At 37.7% G+C, this 24,617-nt stretch overlaps 1 protein-coding gene across 17 annotated transcripts in view; it reads left to right on the forward strand.

Moving 5' to 3' along the window:
• The window catches only part of ANK2 (ankyrin 2), a 687,167-nt gene that overhangs the window by 192,903 nt on the left and 469,647 nt on the right, over positions 1-24,617 (forward strand). For 16 of the 17 annotated variants that reach the window (XM_053568642.1, XM_053568030.1, XM_053568290.1 and 13 more), the window contains exon 2: positions 9,623-9,684. The exons of the other annotated variant lie outside the window; for it this stretch is intronic. In XM_053568642.1, coding sequence (XP_053424617.1) covers positions 9,664-9,684 — 21 coding nt within the window. In that variant the 5' untranslated portion in view covers positions 9,623-9,663. The remainder of the gene's footprint in view (positions 1-9,622; positions 9,685-24,617) is intronic. 17 annotated transcript variants of the gene reach the window in all.

Here is a 24,617-nt window from a genome sequence, read left to right on the forward strand (position 1 = left end):
GAACAATTATAGGTTCTGATGATAATGCAGAGGTCAGGGTGGATTGACCCAGGTGGAGCAGTACAGGTGGTGAGCCATGGATGTGTGTGGATGTGTTGTTGCTCCTGGTGTCGTGGTAAGAAGTGGATGTGTGAGTGCTTTTGTTGTTTTTCGTTTGTTTATTTATTTCAAATTAATATGAGGGTAGAAGTTTTTAGGTTACATTGTTCACACTTCCAGGGTGAAGTTCCAGTTGTAAAAGAACCCTTCACCCTGGGGCATGTTATACAGCCTCACTGTGTGCACATTAAGTGATATCCTACCTCATGCCCTCCCTCTTTCTGCCAAGCATCTTTCCCTCTCCTCTCTAACCTTCCTCTCCCCCCCATACTAAAGTATATTTGTGTTTTATTGTGGTTTTTTTTTTTTTTTTTTTTTTTTTTGAGGCAGAGTCTCACTGTGTTGCCCTCGGTAGGGTGCTGTAACATCACAGCTCACAGCAACCTCAAACCCTTGGGCTTAAGCGATTCTCTTGCCTCAGCCTCCCAAGTAGCTGGGACTACAGGTACCCACCACAACACCTATTTTTTGGTTGCAGTTGTCATTGTTGCTTTAGCTGGCCCAGGCCAGGTTCAAACTCGCCAGCCCTGGTGTTATGTGGCCGGCACCCATCCCATTGAGCTATGGGAGCTACCTGTTTTATTGTTCATGTGAGCATGTACTTGTTTATATAATGGTTTCATTTAGTATGGAGTACATTGAATATTTTTCCATTCTCACAATACTTTACTAGGAAGAATGTCACGTGCATCTCTTATTTCATAGTTTTGTCATTGACTGTTACATGGGGAATACTTATCCAACTTTACACTCCTTGGTCAGCAGTTTAGCAATTTCAATCAATGCTTTTGGATATATTTTTATTTGATTTGATTTGATTTATTTATTTATTTTTCTTTCCTTCTTTTTTTTTTTTTATTGTTAGGGATTCATGGAGGGTACAATAAGCCAGATCACACTGATTGCATTTGTTAGGCAAAGTCCCTCTTGCAATCAGGTCTTGCCCCCAAAAGGTGAAGCACACACCAAAGCCCCACCTCCCTCCCTCCTTCCCTCTCTCTGTTCTTCCATTCCCCACCCCTCCCTCCTTCTTTCTCTCTCTGCTCTGCCCTTCCCCCATCCCCACTGTGACCTTAATTGTCATTAATTGTCCTCATATCAAAATTGAGTACATAGGATTCATGCTTCTCCATTCTTGTGATGCTTTACTAAGAATAATGTCTTCCACTTCCATCTAGGTTAATATGAGGGATGTAAAGTCTCCATTTTTTTAATCGCTGAATAGTATTCCATGGTGTACATATACCACAGCTTGTTAATCCATTCCTGGGTTGGTGGGCATTTAGGCTATTTCCACATTTTGGCGATTGTAAATTGAGTTGCAATAAACAGTCTAATACAAGTGTCCTTATGATAAAAGGATTTTTTTTCCTTCTGGGTAGATGCCCAGTAATGGGATTGCAGGATCAAATGGGAGGTCTAGCTTGAGTTCTTTGAGGTTTCTCCATAGTTCCTTCCAGAAAGGTTGTACTAGTTTGCAGTCCCACCAGCAGTGTAAAAGTGTTCCCTTCTCTCCACATCCACGCCAGCATCTGCAGTTTTGAGATTTTCTGATGTGGGCCATTCTTGCTGGGGTTAGATGGTATCTCAGGGTGGTTTTGATTTGCATTACTCTAATAGATTGGGATGATGAACATTTTTTCATATGTTTGTTAGTCATTCGTCTGTCTTCTTAGGGAAGGTTCTATTCATGTCTCTTGCCCATTCATATATAGGATTGTTGGCTTTTTTCATGTGGATTAATTTGAGTTCTCTATAGATCCTAGTTATCAAGCTTTTGTCTGATTCAAAATATGCAAATATCCTTTCCCATTTTGTAGGTTGTCTACATGCTTTGGTTGTTGTCTCCTTAGCTGTACAAAACCTTTTCATTTTAATGAAGTCCCATTTGTTTATTTTTGTTATTGTTGCAATTGCCATGGCAGTCTTCTTCATGAAGTCTTCCCCCAGGCCGATATCTTCCAGTGTTTTTCCTATGCTTTCTTTGAGGATTTTTATTGTTTCATGCCTTAGGTTTAAGTCCTTTATCCATGTTGAATCAATTTTTGTGAGTGGGGAAAGGTGTGGGTCCAGTTTCAGTCTTTTACATGTGGATATCCAGTTCTCCCAACACCATTTATTGAATAGGGAGTCTTTCCCCCAAGGTATGTTCTTGTTTGGTTTATCAAAGATTAGGTGGTTGTAAGATGTTAGTTTCATTTCCTGGTTTTCTATTTGATTCCAAGTGTCTATGTCTCTATTTTTGTGCCAGTACCATGCTGTCTTGACCACTATGGCTTTGTAGTATAGCCCAAAATCTGGTAGGCTGATGCCCCCAGCTTTATTTTTATTACTAAGAACTGCCTTAGCTATAGAGGGTTTTTTCCGGTTCCATACAAAATGCAGAATAATTTTTTCAAAATCTTGAAAGTACGATGTTGGTATTTTGATAGGAATGTCATTGAATAGGTAGATTGCTTTGGGAAGTATAGACATTTTAACAATGTTGATTCTTCCCATTCATGAGCATGGTATGTTCTTCCATTTGTTAATATCCTCTGCTATTTCCTCTCTGAGGATTTCAAAATTTTCTTTATAGAGGTCCTTTACCTTCTTCATTAGGTATATTCCTAGGTATTTCATTTTCTTTAAAACTATGGTGAAGGAAGTTGTGTCCTTAATTAGCTTCTCATCTTGACTTTTATTGGCATATACAAAGGCTACTGACTTGTGGACATTGATTTTATATCCTGAAACATTACTGTATTTTTTGATGATTACTAGGAGTCTCGTGGTTGAGTCTTTGGGGTTCTCTAAGTATAAGATTATGTTGTCAGCAAAGAGGGAGAGTTTGACCTCCTCTGCTCCCATTTTGATTCCCTTTATTTCCTTGTCTTGCCTAATTGTATTGGCTAGAACTTCCAGCACCATGTTGAATAGTAAAGGTGACAGAGGACAACCTTGTCTGGTTCCAGTTCTAAGAGGAAAAGCTTTCAGTTTTACTCCATTCAGTAAAATACTAGCTGTGGGTTTGCCATAGATAGCTTCAATCAGTTTTAGAAATGTGCCACCTATGCCTATACTCTTCAGTGTTCTAATTAGTAAAGGATGCTGGATTTTATCACATGCTTTTTCTGCATCTATTGAGAGGATCATGTGATCTTTATTTTTGCCTCTGTTAATATGGTGGATAATGTTTATAGAGTTGCGTATGTTAAACCAGCCTTGCATCCCTGGGATGAAGCCTACTTGATCATGACGAAAGACTTTTTTGATGATAAGCTGTAATCTATTGGCTAGGATTTTGTTGAGAATTTTTGCGTCTATGTTCATGAGTGAGATTGGTCTGAAATTCTCCTTTTTGTTTGGGTCTTTTCCTGGTCTTGGTATCAGGGTGATGTTTGGTTCATGGAATGTGTTGGGGAAGATTCCTTCCTCAATTTTTTGGAATAATTTCTGCAGTACAGGAATAAGCTCTTCCTTGAAGGTTTGATAGAATTCTGGAGTGAAGCCATCTGGACCAGGGCATTTTTTGGGTGGAAGATTTTTTATTGTTTCTTTGATCTCAGTGCTTGAAATTGGTCTGTTCAGGAGCTCTATTTCTTCCTGGCTGAGTCTAGGGAGAGGGTGTGATTCCAAATATTGATCCATTTCTTTCACATTGTCAAATTTCTGGGCATAGAGTTTCTGGTAGTATTCAGAGATGATCTCTTTTATCTCTGTGTGATCAGTTGTTATTTCCCCTTTATCATTTCTGATTGAGGTTACTAGAGATTTTACTTTTCTATTCCTCGTTAGTCTGGCCAATGTTTTATCTATTTTATTTATTTTTTCCAAAAACCAACTCCTTGTTTCATTAATTTTCTGAATGATTCTTTTGTTTTCAATTTCATTGATCTCTGATTTGATTTTGTATATTTCTTTTCTTCTACTGAGTTTACGCTTAGATTGTTCTTCTTTTTCCAATTCCATAAGATCTCTTGTGAGATTGTTGATGTGCTCTCTTTCTGTTTTTCGAATGTAGGCATCTAAAGCGATGAATTTTCCTGTCAAAACTGCTTTTGCAGTATCCCTCAGGTTTTGGTAGCTTGTGTCTTCATTGTTGTTATGCTCAAGGAAGTTAATGATTTCCTGTTTTATTTCTTCTTGCACCCATCTGTTATTCAACAGAAGATTGTTTAATTTCCATGCCTTTGTGTGGGATCGAGCATTTTTGTTAGAGTTGAGTTCCACCTTTAGTGCCTTCTGGTCTGAGAAGATACAAGGTAAAATTTCGATTCTTTTGATTCTGTTGATATTTGTTTTGTGTCCCAGGATATGATCAATTTTGGAGAATGTTCCATGGGGTGATGAGAAGAACGTATATTCTGTATCTTTGGGATGGAGTGTTCTATATGCGTCTATCAAGGACAGTTGTTCTAGGGTCTCATTGAAATCTCTTATATCTTTGTTTAACTTCTGTTAGGGGATCTGTCCAGCTCTGTAAGAGGAGTGTTAAAGTCCCCTGTGATTATGGTATTATCAGATATCAGATTGCTCAGACTGAGTAAGGTCTGTTTCAAGAATCTGGGAGCATTTAAATTGGGTGCATAAATATTTAGAATTGAAATGTCTTCTTGTTGTATTTTTCCCTTGACCAATATAAAGTGACCATCTTTGTCTTTTTTAACTTTAGTTGCTTTAAATCCACATGAATATGGAAATAAGATTGCAACTCCTCTTTTCTTCTGAATTCCATTTGCCTGAAAAATTGTCTTCCAACCCTTGACTCAGAGCTTTAATTTGTCTTTTGAAGCCAGGTATGTTTCTTCCAGACTGCAAAGGGATGGCTTGTGTTTTTAATCCAGTCAGCCAATCTATGTCTCTTCAGTGGGGAATTCTAGCCATTAACATTTATTGAGATAATTGATAAGTGTGGTAGTATTCTATTGATCTTATTTTGTGAGAGTCCATTGCTTAGTTTTATCTTTTGCATCAGTGTGGAGGTTAGGTTCTGTCCTTTAATTTCTGAGTTCTTACTTTGCTGCTGATCCATTGTGGTGGTCATTGTGCAGAACAGTTTGAAGTATTTCCTTTAGAGCTGGTCTTGTTGTGGAGAATTTCCTCAATGTTTGTATATCCGTAAATGTTTTGATTTCTCCGTCAATTTTGAAGCTTAGCTTAGCAGGGTACAGAATTCTGGGCTGGAAATTGTTCTGTTTAAGCAGATTAAAGGTAGATGACCATTGTCTTCTTGCTTGGGAAGTTTCATTAGAGAAGTTTCATGCGGTCACTCTGATGGATTTGCCCCTGTAGGTCAACTGGCGTTTACTCCTGGCAGCTTGCAGAATCTTTTCTTTTGTCTTGACTTTGGACAGGTTCATCACAATGTATCTTGGAGAAGCTCGGTTAGAGTTGAGGCGACCTGGAATCCGATATCGCTCTGAAAGCAGTGTGTCAGAATCTTTGGTGATATTTGGGAAATTTTTTTTTTTTTTTTATTGTTGGGGATTCATTGAGGGTACAATAAGCCAGTTACACTGATTGCAATTGTTAGGTAAAGTCCCTCTTGCAATCATGTCTTGCCCCCATAAAGTGTGACACACACCAAGGCCCCACCCTCCTCCCTCCATCCCTCTTTCTGCTTCCCCCCCATAACCTTAATTGTCATTAATTGTCCTCATATCAAGATTGAGTACATAGGATTCATGCTTCTCCATTTTTGTGATGCTTTACTAAGAATAATGTCTTCCACGTCCATCCAGGTTAATACGAAAGATGTAAAGTCTCCATTTTTTTTAATGGCTGAATAGTATTCCATGGTATACATATACCACAGCTTGTTAATCCATTCCTGGGTTGGTGGGCATTTAGGCTGTTTCCACATTTTGGCAACGGTAAATTGAGCTGCAATAAACAGTCTAGTACAAGTGTCCTTATGATAAAAGGATTTCTTTCCTTCTGGGTAGATGCCCAGTAATGGGATTGCAGGATCGAATGGGAGGTCTAGCTTGAGTTCTTTGAGGTTTCTCCATACTTCCTTCCAGAAAGGTTGTACTAGTTTGCAGTCCCACCAGCAGTGTAAAAGTGTTCCCTTCTCTCCACATCCACGCCAGCATCTGCAGTTTTGAGATTTTGTGATGTGGGCCATTCTCACTGGGGTTAGATGATATCTCAGGGGTGTTTTGATTTGCATTTCTCTAATATATATAGATGAGGAACATTTTTTCATGTGTTTGTTAGCCATTCGTCTGTCGTCTTTAGAGAAAGTTCTATTCATGTCTCTTGCCCATTGATATAAGGGATTGTTGGCTTTTTTCATGTGGATTAATTTGAGTTCTCTATAGATCCTGGTTATCAAGCTTTTGTCTGATTGAAAATATGCAAATATCCTTTCCCATTGTGTAGGTTGTCTCTTTGCTTTGGTTATTGTGTCCTTAGCTGTACAGAAGCTTTTCAGTTTAATGAAGTCCCATTTGTTTATTTTTGTTGTTGTTGCAATTGCTATGGCAGTCTTCTTCATGAAGTCTTCCCCCAGGCCAATATCTTCCAGTGTTTTTCCTATGCTTTCTTGGAGGATTTTTATTGTTTCATGCCTTAAGTTTAAGTCCTTTATCCATGTTGAATCAATTTTTGTGAGTGGGGAAAGGTGTGGGTCCAGTTTCAGTCTTTTACATGTAGACATCCAGTTCTCCCAACACCATTTATTGAATAGGGAGTCTTTCCCCCAAGGTAAGTTCTTGTTTGGTTTATCAAAGATTTGGTGGTTGGAAGATGTTAGTTTCATTTCTTGGTGTTCAATTCGATTCCAAGTGTCTATGTCTCTGTTTTTGTGCCAGTACCATGCTGTCTTGACCACTATGGCTTTGTAGTACAGACTAAAATCTGGTATGCTGATGCCCCCAGCTTTATTTTTGTTACTAAGAACTGCCTTAGCTATACGGGGTTTTTTCCGGTTCCATACAAAATGGAGAATCATTTTTTCCAAATCTTGAAAGTACGATGTAGGTACTTTGATAGGAATGGCATTGAATAGGTAGATTGCTTTGGGAAGTATAGACATTTTAACAATGTTAATTCTTCGATATTTGGGAAATTTTCTTTTATAATATTCTCTAGCATGGTTTCCATTCCTCTGGGGCATTCTTCTTCCCCTTCTGGGATTCCTATAACTCATATGTTGGAACCCTTCATAAAGTCCCATAATTCTGACAGTGAACGTTCTGCTTTCTCTCTCTTCTTTTATGCCTCTTTTACTATCTGAGTTATCTCAAGAACTTTGTCTTCTACCTTTGAAATTCTTTCTTCTGCATGGTCTAACCTGTTGCTGATACTTTCCATTGCATCTTTAAGTTCCCTAATTGACTGTTTCAGTTCCTTCATCTCTGCTATATCCTTTTTATATTCTTCATATCGTTTATCTCTTATTTGATTCTGTCTTTGGATTTCCTTTTGGTTATTTTCCACTTTATTAGCAGTTTCCTTCATTGTTTCCATCATTTCTTTCATTGTTTTCATCATGTGTATTCTAATTTCCCTTTCTGTCATTCCTAACATTTCTTTACAGGTGGAATCCTCTGCAGTAGCTACCTCATGGTCCCTTGGCGGGTTTGTTCTGGACTGGTTCTTCATGTTGCCTGGAGTTTTCTGCTGATTCTTCCTCATGAGTGATTTCTTTTATCTGTTCCTTGCCCTAATTTTCCTTTCACTTCCTCTTGCTCTTTAAGTTCTCGTGCCTGTGGACTAAGGGTTATAGGACCAGAAGGGTGAGAAGGTTTAAGAGCAAGAAAGGGATGAAAGAAAGGAGGACCGAGTGAAAAGAAAAAACAATAGAGAAAGGAGAGGGGATGGGTAAAAGGAATATTGACAAAAAGAAGAGAGGCACAGAAAGAGGGAGACAGAGCAATATAGGTGTACAGTAGGGTACTTTGACACAACCTTAAAAAGAAAAAAACACCTTCTGGGGGTGCCCAGTTGGGTGGTTCCCTTGAGGTCAGCAGCTCTTTGCTAACCTGATCAGACACAGTACCCCACCTCCACCCAGTAGAGAGGAAAGACAAAAATGCTATAAATCAAACCAAAACAAGCAAACAGAAAACTTTACGGGATAAAATTGGGTGAAAAACCAAATAGTGGTAGAAGCACTAGTAAAAATGAAGTTCTAGTTATTAAAAAAGGCAGCAATGGGAAATTATAATTAAACTAGAAAAATTGAGAAAGAAAAAAGATCTGTACGGAAAAGGTTGAAATTAAAAAACAAAACAACAGGCGCCGCCTGTGGCTCAGTGAGTAGGGCGCCGGCCCCATATGCCGAGGGTGGCGGGTTCAAACCCAGCCCCGGCCAAACTGCAACCAAAAAATAGCCGGGCGTTGTGGCGGGCGCCTGTAGTCCTAGCTACTCGGGAGGCTGAGGCAAGAGAATCGCTTAAGCCCAGGAGTTGGAGGTTGCTGTGAGCCGTGTGACGCCACGGCACTCTACCCGAGGGCGGTACAGTGAGACTCTGTCTCTACAAAAAAAAAAAAAAAAAAAAAAAAACAACATCATCAACATCAAAATAACCAAAAACAACCAAACAAAAAAAAAAAACAGCAAAACACAACCAAAAAGAAAGCAGTATGTTTATGTCGTTGAATATTGTCTGGGCAACACGTGGTCTTCTGGGGTATGAGATGTTGATCACAGTTCTGATATGACTGGAGGCTGCTGATTTCTCAAAGCCCAGAAGGTAGACACCCTAAATCTCTCTTCAGCCCACTTAAAAGGCACTTTGAACTTGTAAACTTGCTGAGCAGAAGCCTTCCCAGGAAAGTGCTTGTCACTGGAATCACTGCTGAAGTGGCTATCCACTTTCCCAGTGTGCCAAAACCTGTCTCACTCTGCCCCTGAGGGTTAGGGCTGCAAGGCGGCACCCTTAGGCTACTCGATGCTGGGTTACCAGCTCCCACCCGATTCTAGCTCTGCAACCCTGAGGGCGGAGCTTTCCCAGGCAGATCGCTCACAATGGCTCCCTGTGGCCCACAGCCAAACACTATTAGCTCCGTCTGGCTCAGTGGCTCAGACTGGGGCCCTAGGCAATGGCCAAAGTTGTCCGCATTCCTGTTCAGGCTCTCCCCAAGGCAGCTCAACTGAGTGCCAAGTCCAAAGACACCAAAACAGTTCACAGGTAAGGCATTCTGGTTTGCAGTCTTGCTGCTACTGAACTTACAGTTGCCGGCGGGTTTAGACCCTTTGAACACACGCAACCACCACCGGTTTTCCACTGTTTTAGTCCTCCTCTTGGGGTCCAGAAGTCTCTCGCTGACTCTCTGTATCCTCACAGGGGTGATGATAGGCAGATCCCACCAGCCAGAGATACCTGGAGTCCTATCTCCCCAGACTCACAGTGCCCAGATGCAAGGAAGCTGTTCTTGGGCGCCATCTTGCTCTCCTAATAGAGTGTCTTTTTAAAAGAACTCTAATCAGTGCTGCCTACAAATTTATTTTTAGTTGAAATGTAAAAACTGTTCTCAATGAGAAATTTAAGTGATTTCACACTTCTAATATTTTCTCTTCTTTTTCTTTTAGGTAAGTAACTGAACCAGAGATATGAAGAACTGATATTGCAAATGACCACCATGTTGCAAAAGGTACTTTTGGTATTTTAAAATTATTTTAATGGAGTACTATAAAAAAGACAGAGGTTAGGGCGGCACCTGTGGTTCAAAGAGCAGGGCGCCAGCCCCATCTTCCAAAGGTGGTGGGTTTAAACCCAGCCCTGGTGAAAAACTGCAAAAAAAAAAAAAAAAAAAAAGACAGAGGTTAGAATGTAACTAAGCACTATTTTTAGAAAAACTGTTTTTTTTTTTTTTTTGTAAAATGGACTTAAAGATGTTATAGCATTAGCAATTTTTTAATTATGAGGAATATAATAAGACTTTTCTTTCTGTAATCTAGGCAATTATATCAGTATTATTTGGAAATAGGTAAATAAGTTGATCATCTTTCTCTCAAGATATTATGTGGTGGAAAAAGGGAGGTGGGGGAAGAAATGTGAATACAATGGACAAAATAAACACGCTAGGATTTGTTCATCCAAGTCATTTGTCTGTTTTCTCTCAGATCGTATGGTTTGTTGTCTGTGATCAAAATATTGTCTTGAGAATTATTTGTAAAACTGATTGCTCTAAGGTGGTCAAAAGGGTAATTTGATTCTGGATAATTCTAAGAGATTGCATCTTTGTGGGGAAGTCTTCAGATTCTATATATATGAAAACAATTTTAAATAAAAGTGAAAGAGAAAAAAAAGAAAATGTTATACTCAGGGGAAATAATAGAATGTAAGAATTCTTAGTCCTGTATATATCACACACATATACAGGAAATATATATATGTTTGGGGAAATCTGTTTGTTTTTTAAGTCATGAATCTCATATAGAAGAATCTATTTATTTTCTAGAAGGAATCTTTAAAATAATGTGGAAATCATCACATCTGGTTACAGAGGAAACAGTTACATTGTGAACTATTATATATAAGCGGTGTGATGACCTTAACAGTGGCAATCATGCAAAAGACCAGTGCTAATTTAGATGCAATAAATTGTATATTATCCTTTTATACTAGATTAATAATTTGATCCAATGAACAGAAATATGTGAAACCACTAAAAGAGGAGAAATCAAATCAGCTTCTTAATAAGAGCTCAATTTTTAAAGAATTTCTAATTTTTCTTAGAAATTCCTCAAAGCGGGGCAGTGCCTGTGGCTCAGCGGGTAGGGCACTGGTCCCATATGCCGGAGGTGGTGGGTTCAAACCCAGCCCTGGCACAAAAAAAAAAAACAAACAAAAGAAATTCCTCAAAGCTTTACAAAATTCAGGTCGAAGGTAAGTTTGAAAAAAAAAGAGAAGGAGGGTGGTGCCTGTGGCTCAAAGGGGTAGGGCGCCAGCCCTATATGCCGGAGGTGACGGGTTCAGGCCCAGCCCTGGCCAAAAACTGCAAAAAAGAAAAAAGAAAGAGAAGGAAATGACTTCATGCTAAAAAAGTGTATACTCTTCAAATGATGAACACTTAATTGACATTTTCTATACTTTGTGGCTATTCTTTTGAGTATTAAATGAGAATTAGAGAATTTTATTAATGTTGATAATGAGGGAGCACTAATCAGCTTAGGCTGTTTTTTGGAGGGCAGATATTGCTGTGTCTCATATATTAAAATTTTGTATTAGTATTTTATAATACGATTTGCTTCACTTGAGATAGCAGTGAGATAATATGATTTGCTTCACTTGAGATAGCAGTGAGATAATATGATTTGCTTCACTTGAGATAGCAGTGAGATAGCGTTTGAGTATAAATGCTAAGTCACAGTTGGATAGATGAGTCTTTGAGTCTTAGAAGCTCAGAGGAGCGTTCCATGGTGGACTGGGGAATCATTATCTCACAGCTGGTAACCGAGATGGTGGGAATAAGTTGCGACTGCCTCTGTAGAGATTGAAGTGTGATAAAGAACAGAAGACCAGTTCCAATTCTTGACAAAGAAGGAGAGAATAATAATTTGTCAGGAAGTGTCAAATGTTGCTGAGAGGTCCAGGAAGATGAAAACTTCAATAAACCCACTGGAGTTTCCCCACATAAATGTCCTTAGTGGCAAGGAAAGTTTTGGTAGAGTGGTGGAGGCAGAAACCAGGTGGGAGTGGGTTGAGAAATTAGTAAGAGGAACCGATTAGAGTTAGTGAAAAAGATAGTTCTTTGAAAATTTTTTCTGTGGGTAAAAATGCAGAGAATCCAGTAAAGGGACAGGCAAGTTGAAATGAGAGAGTCTTGAATATTTGTAAATATTAGTGGGACCTCTGCTGGAGAAGCAGAGAGGTTGAAGAGAGGGGTTCTTGAGAAGGAAGGAAGTGATGGAGCAGACAGTCTAGGAAGAGGGATTATCCATAGCTGGCGGGAACTCTACCTACATCAGCATAACTACAGCATCCTACTCCCATTGGATGGGTGCAGATAGGATTGCTTCCTAGATTACGTAGGGAAGTTGAGGGAAGTGTCAATAAAAGTTTTGTGTTTTCTCTATGAAGAAGATGTAACCAGAGTGGTTAGTAAGGATTTGAGGAGGAGAAAGGGTCGAAATAGCATTTGTGGAGAACAGGAGAGAGAAAGCTGCATTGAGGACAATGTTAGGACTAGGCAGGTATTGAAGACTGGGAATTCGTAATGCCATCAAACTGCTTGAATTTATAAATGTATTATGGACAGGAATATTACTTTTTATAAATCAGGGATATTCTGTTTTAAGGGAAGGCAGAAAAAAGGTTTGGTTATTTATATTTTAGGTATTCAGTTTTGATGTGTGTCCCTTAATGACAACATTTTTTTAATGACAAAATTTAAGCACACTTTTTGATCTTGAAGAAAAGACTGCTTTTAAAATTCAAAGCTTATATTCTGTATGTTCTGTTCTATTCAAAACAGAACCTAGTGTCCTTACTCAGAGGTCATTAACTTGGCATGTTCTTTCTGCTCTACTGAGCTTCTTCTACTAGACTCTGGAGTTATACTAAAAGTATCAAGCACACCCGGAAGATGAAAGACCTCAGTTTGCTGACTTTGAATTATAAGCATGTGAATATGCCCACTTAACTAGAAACTCGAAATGTCAACTTCCCATTTGACTTTAACAGTGTTTACTTGAGGGCATAGAGCTCTTTGTAAAATGAAAGAGATCTTGTATTCAGAGACTTCCAAACTTTATTTTAGATGCCAAAGCATTTTGAAAATAAAATCTAGTACAAACAAAAATGAAAAGAAAACTGTTTTGGTTGCAGTGGCCGTGAGGGACCTGGAACCCACCCATGTGCCTCCCCTTTCTCCTCTTCCTCATCCCACGCTCAGGAAGTTCCCCTGACACATCACCATTGAAGCTGGTGTTTGAAAAGTACAATTCTAGGTGATCACAACTAGGGTGAATTTCATCAAAATATAAAGTTCTCAAGGTACACTAACTATGGTTTGAAGATTTTTTTTCCTTTCTAATAAAGTAGGTAGGTTAGTATATGGTTTGACCCAAAGTATATAATTGTCTTCTATTGCTAATTTTAGTGATATTAGAAGCTGATTTGAGATCTATAAAAGGTCTATAAGAAAGAAGGTCTATAAAAACCATGACTAAATATGTTCCCAACCTGGGGTTTCAAAAGCCAAACATTTCTTTTAATCCACTAATCAGGATTACTAAACTTCATAAGTGAGGGGCCCTTTATTAAGCTCATGTGCAGAACTGTTCTTCAACATGTCAAAAGAAGGACAGATGACTATGATGGGGGGGGGGATTAATTGCCTTGATCTTGAGCAGCCAGGAAAGCATGACTTTACTTACGGGTGAAAATATTGATAGAAATGGAATTGAATGTTTTCAAGAAAAAACAGTTTTCCGTTGAAAAATAAAGCATGGATAAGGCAGAAGAGCTGTCACAGGGAGTAATTCAAAGGAAATTAAATATAAGCATGAAGAACTTGCTAAGGGAGTTATAAAGACACACCAACAGGGGCCAGTAGGGTTGAACATGAGTGTGTGCCACCTGCAACACCATGTTGTTTACTTGAGTTACTGTCGATGGTCATAGCAATACAAGGTAGATATTCTGATTAGATTTGATATTGGGTGAAACAGAGGCTCTTAGGGGTTAAGTAACTTATCTAACTCAGACAGTAAATTACCAGCTAATGTGGTAGAACCAAAGTTCAGATCCATATAATTTTATTTCAAGATCAAAGTGGCCCAGTGAAGTCAGACCCCAAAAGGCTGCTAGGATTAGAAGTACTTTATGTTGAGAAGGCAAAGTTCAAAACTGCAAGAGATGTAGCCAGAGAGTGTCACCTAAGAAGTTAAATACCTCCAATCGCTCACTGAGAAAGAAGTGGCTCTGATGGGCTAATGAGCGTTTGTACCTTAGACTCTGTGGCCTTTTAAAGTGCCTCCACACCATCCTCCCTCTAAATACTAGCGTGGCTAGAGGACCATCTCTGCAGTGCTCCAGCCATTTGGGACACGTGCTACCAAAAGCTTTGATCCTGAGGTCAGATGAGAAGACCTCTGTCTGGCTGAGGACTCTCTGTGGTGTCCCTGACTTTGGAAGTCTGGTCCATTGAGATACTTTGTCCCAATATTCATTTGCTGCAGAAAGGGAGAGGGTTCAATCTGGTTTTGTCCTCAAAATCTTCTACTCTGCTTTATATTCCTGAATCATACATTAAAATCTGTATTATTGATATATGAAATCTTCTTCTAGTTACACAGAAGCAATTAACAAAAGGAAATGAGAATAATTAAAAGAGTTAAATGTACAATCATGTGGACCAGATATTAAATTTAGAGTCTTAATTTTGAAAATATTTTTTCAAGGTGTTCAAATAATAGGAATATTTGGGAATAGATATTAGGGGATACAATACCCTGCTTTACATGATTATTCATAGTGTGTATACTTTGTATGTGATGCAAAAAAATTTTTGTACACGTCAGTGGTACCAATTTCCTGTTTTTTTGTGTGTGTGGGTGTGTGAATCAGACATAATCTTTAAACATTTCCTGAAGTGATGGACTATTGACCCTTTGTTTTGATCAATAAATACAACACAATTTGTTTACATTTAGACAATTCAAACTTGCAAATTTTTTGGAATTTTTTTTCCTTAAGAATTTATATAATCGGGAGTAAGGATAGAATTAGATTTGTTGCTCTTAATCCATTTAAGTGTTTCTAACCAACCAATCAAATGGGAACTTTCTAGTCTCTTTCTCAGCTAAATTTAATAGGGAATATCCTTATATATCCCTACACTTCACATACATTTCTTGTGACCAGAGAAAAGAATTCTAGTTTGTTTTATTCTGTTTCCTGTTTGCTATGCTTTGTTCTGAGTTAAAGCTGTTTACTATATATGTTATAAACCTTTTTTCTATCCTTACTGTGAAAAAAAGGACAATGAAAACTCCATAAACCAAAAGTACTACTGATTTTTGTAAAGGAAAATAATGGAACTTGGGGAACAATGTTTATTTTATGACAGGTTCTTTTTGTACCATAACTGGAACCAGTCCCTCATTTTGTGATCAGTCTTTGTACAGCAGAGACTTAGAAAGTCTTGGTAACTGATAGAGTGAACAGCACTCTAATGAGCCCATTGACTATTTTTTTTCAAAGCAAAAATTGTCCCTTTTCCCACAATTTCTCCATTTAATTCATATAAATTAATTGCAATTCTAGAAATGCTATAATGGCTAGTATATTTGTCATACAATTAATTAGAGGCACAAAGTAAAGTTTGTATTAATTATTGTTATCAACCATGCTCTTCAGGGTTTGAAACTTCCCGAACCCAAAAGTAACAGAATAAGCATGTTTTCTTTGGGCAAACTAGGGAAAGTTTTTTTTTCCATAAACTTACATGAATTATAGCGATCGCCAGTGTCCGAGTTCACATGCTTAGAGGCAAATTGTATGAAGAAAGCAGGGTCTTAGTCTAATCAGTGAACTGAATCTGGAAATATACTGATCTCACAAAAAAGATCAAGCCCTCCTCAGCATGCATCTGGCCCTTTTCATTTTGCTTTCATCAGCTGGGGCTGTTCAGTGGTGCAAAAAAAACATTGTAAAATGCTTGCAGCTTTTGAAGTGCTTCTGAGTTCTTATAATAATAGTAAGAGTTGCAAATCTTGTGGGACTAGCCTATCACAGAAAAGCTTTATTCAGCTCCACAGGGAATGGTGAACTCCGGTTACCAAGAGCTGCTCTAAAGTGAAATTCTTATAAGAGGGTACTGAAGTATTCATTGTTGTAAAGCTTCAAGTGAACAAATGTGTGTTTCATGGTGTGGCTGAACCTAATATCTATCTGTAAAGGGCATCTGTGGCAGGCAGGAGAGGGAGAAAGTGAAATTTTGCAGATGGATAAAAAGGAACTTTCAACAGCCCAGCGTATTTTTTTGGCAATGATCCAATGCACTGGGAATTCTCCAGCAAAATGGGTTGAACTTGGCAGATCTGCAGATATGCATATTTCTGCTCAGTACAATCAGGCAGAGACTTCCAGAGGAACTAATTATCTTTCGTCTTTTTTACCTTAGAAAGAGGGCAATATTTGGAAGACAATTAATTGCTGAGAGATTTTAGAGGCAATGTTTAAAAAATGTTGCAAGAGAGTTCTTTATTTAGCCTTCTTTTACAAAATTTTTAATGCTTCTTTGTGCCCCCTCCCCCCTAAATTTATCATAATTGACAGATGCTCAAGCCATTGGGTGTATAATTTGAAGGCTTTTGTTTATTATTGCATTGGCTTTCCTTAAAGAGATGGGATTGTCTTTGTCTACTGTGTTGCCCAGGCTGGACTTGCTAGTTTTATCATTATGGAATCAATCTATAGGAATTGATTTTCTAGGGATATGTCTATATGAGATAAACCTGTTTACTGACACAGATTACCTACATTGTAGAAAAATGTGCTACATGAGAATATAAAATCAGCTTATCTGAAAAGAATATTTTCTACCAAATACTGGCATATAAAAATGTGCTATATATGTTGATACTGGTGTGTGTATAATACTGTACATGTTTTATATTATATTTGTTTAAATGACTACATATGAAAGGGGCGATGGCATAGTCTTTCAGAATGAATTAGTATAACAATTTCAAGCAATTTGACCAATGTCTTTAAAGTTCAAGTATATAAATTTTAAGTATTTTACCAAAAAATAATATAAAACAGTAGAGAGAACTGACTTACTTGAAGTGTATATCCTTGATTTTTCACATTTTGTAAAATTTTCAGTGATAGCGGGACCTTATAAAAGCCAATGGACTTAAAATACAAAAATTAAGGTTTGGCACCATGTAGCTAAACCAGCTGGGGCCCCGGCCACATACACTGGCGCTGGCGCGTTCGAATCCAGCCCGGGCCCGCCAAACAACAATGACAACTACAACCAAAAAATAGCCGGGCATTGTGGCAGGCGCCTGTAGTTCCAGCTACTCGGGAGGCTGAGGCAAGAGAATCACTTAAGCCCAGGAGCTGGAGATTGTTGTGAGCTGTGAAGCCACAGCACTCTACCCAGGGCTACAGCTTGAGGCTCTGTCTCAAAAAAAAAAAAAAAAAATAAATAAATAAAAAGGACATTTGCTTTTAAGAGTGGGCTAATGGAAAGAGAGCTTTTTAAGTAGAGGGGATAAATTTGTATGTTCTGAGGTGGAAAAGTGGCCAAATTTAGAAAGAAAAGTAAAAGGTAGAACACTGCTCTAATCTATCTATTCCTGTCACAAATACCTGTGCAACCCCATAGAGGGGTTGTTTCAGTATCCCTGAGAAGAACAGTGATAAATGCTCTTCTAAATGATAAAAAGAGCATTCGTTTCGTCATTTACCTTTATTATGTGACTCTTTGGTGGAATTCAATATCCAATAGAACCTCCATAGCTGACCATGTCTCTACATTGACCACCTCTTTAAGTTGAACAAATTGTCATGGAGTGGACATGCACTAGTTGAAATATACTAAGGCCTAGTTCCTTATGTTGACTACCTCTGTGTGTTGACCAGTTAGTTACAGGCCTTTGGGTGGTCAACTTGCAGAGGTTCTACTATATATTTATTTTTGGTGGTAAAAACCACATAACATTATCAATATATTTTGAAACAAAATTTAACGCTTTTTTTTTTATTATTATATTGTCATTGCCACTAGAGAGGAGCTAAAGTTGCTCCATAGTATGTGCCTTGTCAGGTCATTCAGACAAAAGGTTAAAAGTATGTGAATCAAATATTTGGAGAATTATTTGATTTAGCTAGAAAAATAGTTTAAGCTTCTGAAGTCAGTTAACTAAAAATACATCTGTTTAATTGATTATTGTGCTAATAACAAAGCCTTCTTTGTTATTAAGAAACTAGGATATGATACTTTAGGAACTCCAAGCACTCAATATTTGCAGTTAAAAAAAAATTATTCCCTTTTTGATGAATTTTTTGGTAAGTAACCTAAATTTGGATAAAAGGAAAAAACAATTTTGGAAATACCTGGCCTCCATAATTGGTCATACTTCCTTCCCATGAATAAATGGCCCTAAATGCTGATATTTCTATAAAGAAAGTAGTGCTACACAGATCATTAATGTCTACTTCAGAATTTCCAAGGAAAATTCTATTGGTATAACATTGGATATATAAAAAAAAATCTAGTTGTCCTTTCTGGGGGTGGGAGGAGGTATATATTATGATTTTTTCCCCCTGTCTTCCCCATGAAAAGGTATTTAGTGCTTAAGCAGGGAATCCCAAAGGATAAAATATATATTCCTAGAAAAGTAAGATGGAAAATATCACACAACTTAGAGAGCTGGATAGTGATAGCCTATACTGTGATTTCTTTTCTTTTCTGAGACCAAGTCTTACTCTGTCGCCCTCGGTAGAGTGGAATCACAGCTCACAGCAACCTCAAACATTTGGGCTTAAGAGATTCTCTTGTGTTAGCCTCCCAAGTAGCTGGGACTACAGGCGCCCGCCACAACACCCAGCTATTTTTTATTTATTTTTTTTAAGAAGATGGGAACTTGCTCTTGCTCAGGCTGGTGATCACCCACCTTGGCCTCCTAGAGTGCTAGGATTACAGGTGTGAGCCACTGTGCCCGGCTATCCTGTGATTTCTAGAAGAACAAAGCCAGTCATGTGACCAGAAGTGAAGTAGAAAAATGTATTCGTAAATGATTTCCAGGTCCTAGTCCAATCTAATTTGGAGGCTTAGGAGAAAGGATTGCTTGAGCCTAGGAATTTTAAGTCCAGCCTGGGCAATATAGTGAAGCCACATTTGTAAAAAAATTAAAAATTAAAAACAATTTCTAGGTTTTGGAAATGACTACAACTAAGAAAACATGACACAATAGACAAAGAAGAAAAAAAAGCATGAGACTGAAAATCCAGTGAAGTCACTAAAGTTTCTTCCAAATCTAAAATTTTCTGATATGTCAACCAATGCTGGGAATAAGATATTCTACACAGGCCCAGGATGTTTATTTAATAGGAAAAGAGCTAAGATTAGCGTGGATGTTAGAGTACCTTAAAAAGCTCTTAATATTTATTGTTGTCAGGGCCAATCTCATTCTAACCATATAATTATTTGATAATATTAGAGAAGTGCCATATTAAATATTGTTTGAATATTAAATGTTTCTATACAAGGCCGGTCACTGGCACTCTGGTATCTTTCTGTAATACAGAATTTTATGGCAAAACAAACCTTACTGCGAAGGATTTTGACTAGCATAATTATGTTTACTATTGAGTAGGTAAAGTCAATATTATTATTCCCACTTTTTAAGTAAGGTAATGAGGACACTAAGTAGATAAGAGATTTGTTCAATATAATACATCATTAATAAAAACCTTTAACTATAAATGTAATATGTACCATTCTGGAAAATAAAACTGTCATAAAGCAAAGAAAAGAAGTAGAGGGAGAGAAAGAATGAGAAAGTGAGAGAGATTTTCCTATCTTACATGAGCATTTTACAAGTCAATATTAGCTCCTTTTACATGGTACCCACATACACACTTATTTTTTTAGAGACAAGGTCTTACTGTGTTGCCCAGGCTGGTCTCAAACCCCTGGCTCAAGTGATCATCCTACCCCACCTTAGATTCCTCTACATAGTATATTTTAATGTTGAAAAAAATCAATTTACTCTGTACTTTTTACCTTTTCTAATTTTTTCTAGTACTGTGTTTTTGATTAGGATTAATACATTTAAAAATACATAGTATGTTTTTGAATTTTCCCCAGTCAGGCTTTGGAGTTTGTGTATGAGTTCAATACCTTGAATTCTCTGGATGTTTCAAAAATCTCTTTATATCCTCTATTCTCATCTATATGGAGTGTCCTCATGTATCGATTTGTTAGACGTGTATCATAAAGTTGTATCGATGTGCCTAGTTTTGTTCAATAGCTTAAAAGCCCTATTTGGAAACCATAGAAAAGTTATAACGTAGGATCCAAGTCTTATAAAGATGAGTCAATTTGCTATGAGATTTATAAACCCAAATTATACTATATTATAAAAATATAATATAGTATCTTTAAGTTTTTTTCTGTATTTATGATTTATTATATTCGTCTTTTTTTCCATGGGAATAATTCGTTGAGTAAGTGCTAACGACTATAGTACTTACTTTCTATTAAGGACCTCAGACACATTATACTTTAGTGGTAGATTTTTCTTTGCAGGTAGATTTTTTTATCATTCCCATTTCATAGAAGTGAAACTGAGGGTTAGTGTGGTTCTGTAAATTGTTTGGGTCACATTGGTAGTGGCCTAGGGAGGCTTCAAATCCATGTCTGTCTGACTCTCAAATTCATGCTTTTAATCATCAATTCAGATTCTAACTTATGCATCTAAACATGTAGATGATTATTTTGTGTAAAGATAATAAGGAAATATCCATTTGTGTTCCTTTTATTTGCATCCAGTCATTTATAAAATTGACATGGAGTCATTTGAGGTCTGATTGCATAGGGGATCTAATTTGAACTCTAATATGATATTTTCCTTACCTGTTTACTTTTCTTTCTTTGATCTGAGGGGGGAAATAAAGCCTGAGTCCATGTGTCATCCCTTTGTAAAGTGGCACCTGCTGTTTCCTAAAATTTAAAGCTGAAAGGAGCCTGAAACAGCTAGTCCTATCCCAGATTTTTTTTAGATCTCACCGTTGAAGTGATTATCAAAGGTGAGATCATCATATATCTTCCCATTGGTGAAAAATCTTTTGGGGATACGTAACGAGATATGTAAATGTGAAGGTATGAGTTTTATTTTTGGAAGGCTTGGTGAAGCAGAGTCTGATATTAATGACAAATGGCTTCTGTTGCTAGGGCAGAGTCCCCACAGGTGCTACTGTCTTCCTAATAATTTTGGAAAATACATCTACGTCATTTTATCCACATAATATGTCTGTTATTTCTGTTGAATTGAATTGGGTTACAGAAATTAGATTTTCATATCTTCCTTAATTGTTATTGCTCATACTAACTTGTGTATTTTCTAGAGCAGGGACCTTGTCTGTTTTCTCAACCTCAGAGTCCTCAGTGCCTGATAGCTCATGATGGGAGCTCAGGAAACATACTGGGATGAACAAATGAATGGTCAATATGTAAGTCAAACATAAAAGGACACAAAGGACCTAAAGAATCCTTTGCCAAGAACATGAGACCTGAAAGGAAAATGAGACTCCAAGGAGATTTTTTTTCAATGATAAATTTCAATTAAAAATATAAAAGGGAATGCATTTTGAATAACATTTTGACTTTTAAAAACTGGTAACAAGGTTGGCTCATGCTTGTAATCTCAGTATTTTGGAAAGCCAAGCTGGGAGGATCACTTAAGGCCAGAGTTCAAGACCAGCCTGGGTGGGAGGTGGGAGGATTGGTATGCTCCCACTTAATGGGCACAGTGTAAGGGTACATGGCACACGTCTTGGGTGGGGGAGACAACTACAGGAAGAACTGTACCTAACAAATATAAACGTAGTTGTTTGTACTTTCACATTAATCTGAAATAAAAAAATAATTAATTAATGAAATAAAATAAATAAATAAAAAGACCAGGCTGGGTAACATAGTGAGACTGTGTCTCTACAAAAATGAAAAAAATTAGCTGGGCATGGTGATGCGTGCCTGTAAGTCCTAGCTACTGGAGAGGCTGAGGCAGGAGGATCATTTGAGTCCAGGAGTTTGAAGTTACAGTGAGGTATGATGGCACCACTGTACTTTAGCTTAGGGCAACAAAGTGGACCTTGTCTCAAACAAATAAACAAAAAACTATAACAAGGTAGTGTGAATGATTTTTCAGTTTGTATTGGGTTTCCATCTTTAATTTTATTATTGAGGCATTGCAATTTTGTTTCCAGGCACATATATTTGCTTAGCATAATTACTAATTATACTTGCCTCTTGTCACAGAATTGCATACCTTGAACACCAAAAATTAACATATATAAAAATTCTTTCCTGTGTAACTTTTTAGTGTTTTGAGTCGTCTGATATTTAGATGCCGCATTGATAAAAGCTGATGTGTGTTTCATTAAGATAAAAAGGTTATTGTTAAATGACTTAATACATATATTTGTTTTAGAGATCAAAGAGCAATTTTTCTTGTGGATTCTGAAGTAGTAAGTCAGTCCGTGAATCTGTGGAATTTTTGTTTTCTGATGTGGTTATGAAGAGGAAATGGGTTAAAACTAAACCTAATAGTGATTTTAAAAAATCTGCCTTTTTCAGTTATTGAAAGTTAATTCACTAAATGCACTTTAGTGTCTTAATCACCGAGTGGGTCTCTGAGCCACAGTTGTCGAAACTAAGAGAATGTGGGTTTATAATTAAACATTATCTGTGATGCGCGTCACATTTCTATACCTAAACTACATTTATGAAGCAGAGGGAATTGATCTATAAAGGCTTATTGAGTAATCAATGAACAAATAAAATTTATGTCTTTAATCTTATACTAAATATTGAGGTATTTGAATGAAGTATTTGTAGTTGATGTGTATTTTATGGCAGTTTGGATAGTGATGTGACCATGACCGAGAGTACAAGTATCATTTTTACTACCCAGACCATCATCTCCTTAATGGCTGAGAATGAGTTACTTTCATATCTCATTGCTAGCACAGGGTCTGGCATGTTAAAAAGGGACCTTGTCAAACAGCTTTAATAGCATCAGGAGGATTTTCTATTCAATGATTTTAAGAAGTAATTCCATGATTACCCTTATATCAGATTGAGTACATGGTATTCTTGCTTCTCCATTCTTGTGATGCTTTACTTAGAACAATGTGTTCCGCCTCTATCCAAGTTAATACGAAGGATGTAAAGTCTCCATTTTTTAACTGGCTGAATAGTATTCCAGGTGTACATACACCACCACTTGTTAACCCATTCCTGGGTTGGTGGGCATTTAGGCTGTTTCCACATTTTGGTGATTGTAAATTGAGCTGCAATAAACAGTCTAGTACAAGTGTCCTTATGGTAAAAGGATTTTTTTCCTTCTGGGTAGATGCCCAGTAATGGGATTGCAGGATCAAATGGGAGGTCTAATTTGAGTGCTTTGAGGTTTCTCCATACTTCCTTCCAAAAAGGTTGTACTAGTTTGCAGTCCCACCAACAGTGTAAAAGTGTTCCCTTCTCTCCACATCCACGTCAGCATCTGCAGTTTTGAGGTTTTGTGATGCGGGTCATTCTCGCTGGGGTTAGATGGTATCTCAGGGTGGTTTTGATTAGCATTTCTCTAATAATTAGGGACAATGAGCATTTTTTCATATGTTTGTTAGCCATTCCTCTGTCTTCTTTAGAGAAGGTTCTATTCATCTCTTTTGCCCATTGATATATGGGATTGTTGGCTTTTTTCATGTTGATTAATTTGAAAGGGAGAGGGGAAAGGGAGAGCAGAGAGAAGGAAGGAGGGAGGGGGTGGGAGAGTCATGGTGTGTGACACATCTTTTAGGGGAGGGACACAGTCATGAGAGAGACTTCACCTAACAAATGCAATCAGTGTAACCTGGTTCTTTGTACCCTCAATGAATCCCCAACAATTAAAAAAAAAGATTAAAGATATATGAGCAGAGGTTTGAAGGATGAATAGGAATTTGCCAAATTAATTCAATGATTGAATTATATATCTTCTTATTATATGTGAAGTGCTGTGATAGCTACGTCAGTGGCATTAGGATGTCTTAAACAGGGCCCTGATTTTAAGGAACTTGTAAGGGAAATATATAGGGACAGCTTAAATTCTAATGCCATAAATGCTGTGGGAGCAGAGCGAGGGCAAGCCTTGAGTTGAGACTAGCGGGTGTTCTGGAAAGAAGGAAGAACATAGACAAGGGCAGGGGAGTGTGTGCAATATGACGAATTCCAGAGAAGGAAGTAAGGCAGGACAGCTAGATGTCAGGGCCGTGAGCGAGAAAGGTTTGCCCAGTGGGGCCCAGAAGGTGCGCAGCTACAACCAAACACAGCTTGTTACCCTCTCTTTATTGATAGCTCTCTTGTATCTAAACCTATTTCCTTTCTCATGTTACATCCAGGCCAATCGTACAAGCTTTTGATGCTCCCAAGTTGCTCTGTTGTTGTTCATTCTTCTTTTTAAGACTTTGCTTTGTAACTTTAGATCTGATCCTTATCCTCCACCATTAACCCTGCCCTGGGAGGACTTCCCACTGCTGTTCCTAACAGTAGGACCATATAGGAGGTAAGATTGGGGGGAGAGGTGCGGCTCAGATCATGAATGACCTCTATTCTAAGTGTTACATGTTAAAACTCTGATGAGAAAGAAGTGGCATTAACAATAAACTCCGTTTGGTTATTATTAGTTGATATATATCTCAGGGAACTCATCATGGTTCAGCATTGAATCCTTACTTTATAGGCTCGGAAAATAAGTTAGCATTCAAGAAGAGAGCGATCTCTCGGCGTGAATGCACAGTAAGTTACCTCACAGAGGCTGAGTGAAGTGGTTTCTACCTGTCATCCCAGCACTTTGG

This window comes from Nycticebus coucang, chromosome 1, assembly GCF_027406575.1.
Source record: "Nycticebus coucang isolate mNycCou1 chromosome 1, mNycCou1.pri, whole genome shotgun sequence".
NCBI classification, from domain to species: Eukaryota; Metazoa; Chordata; class Mammalia; order Primates; family Lorisidae; genus Nycticebus; species Nycticebus coucang.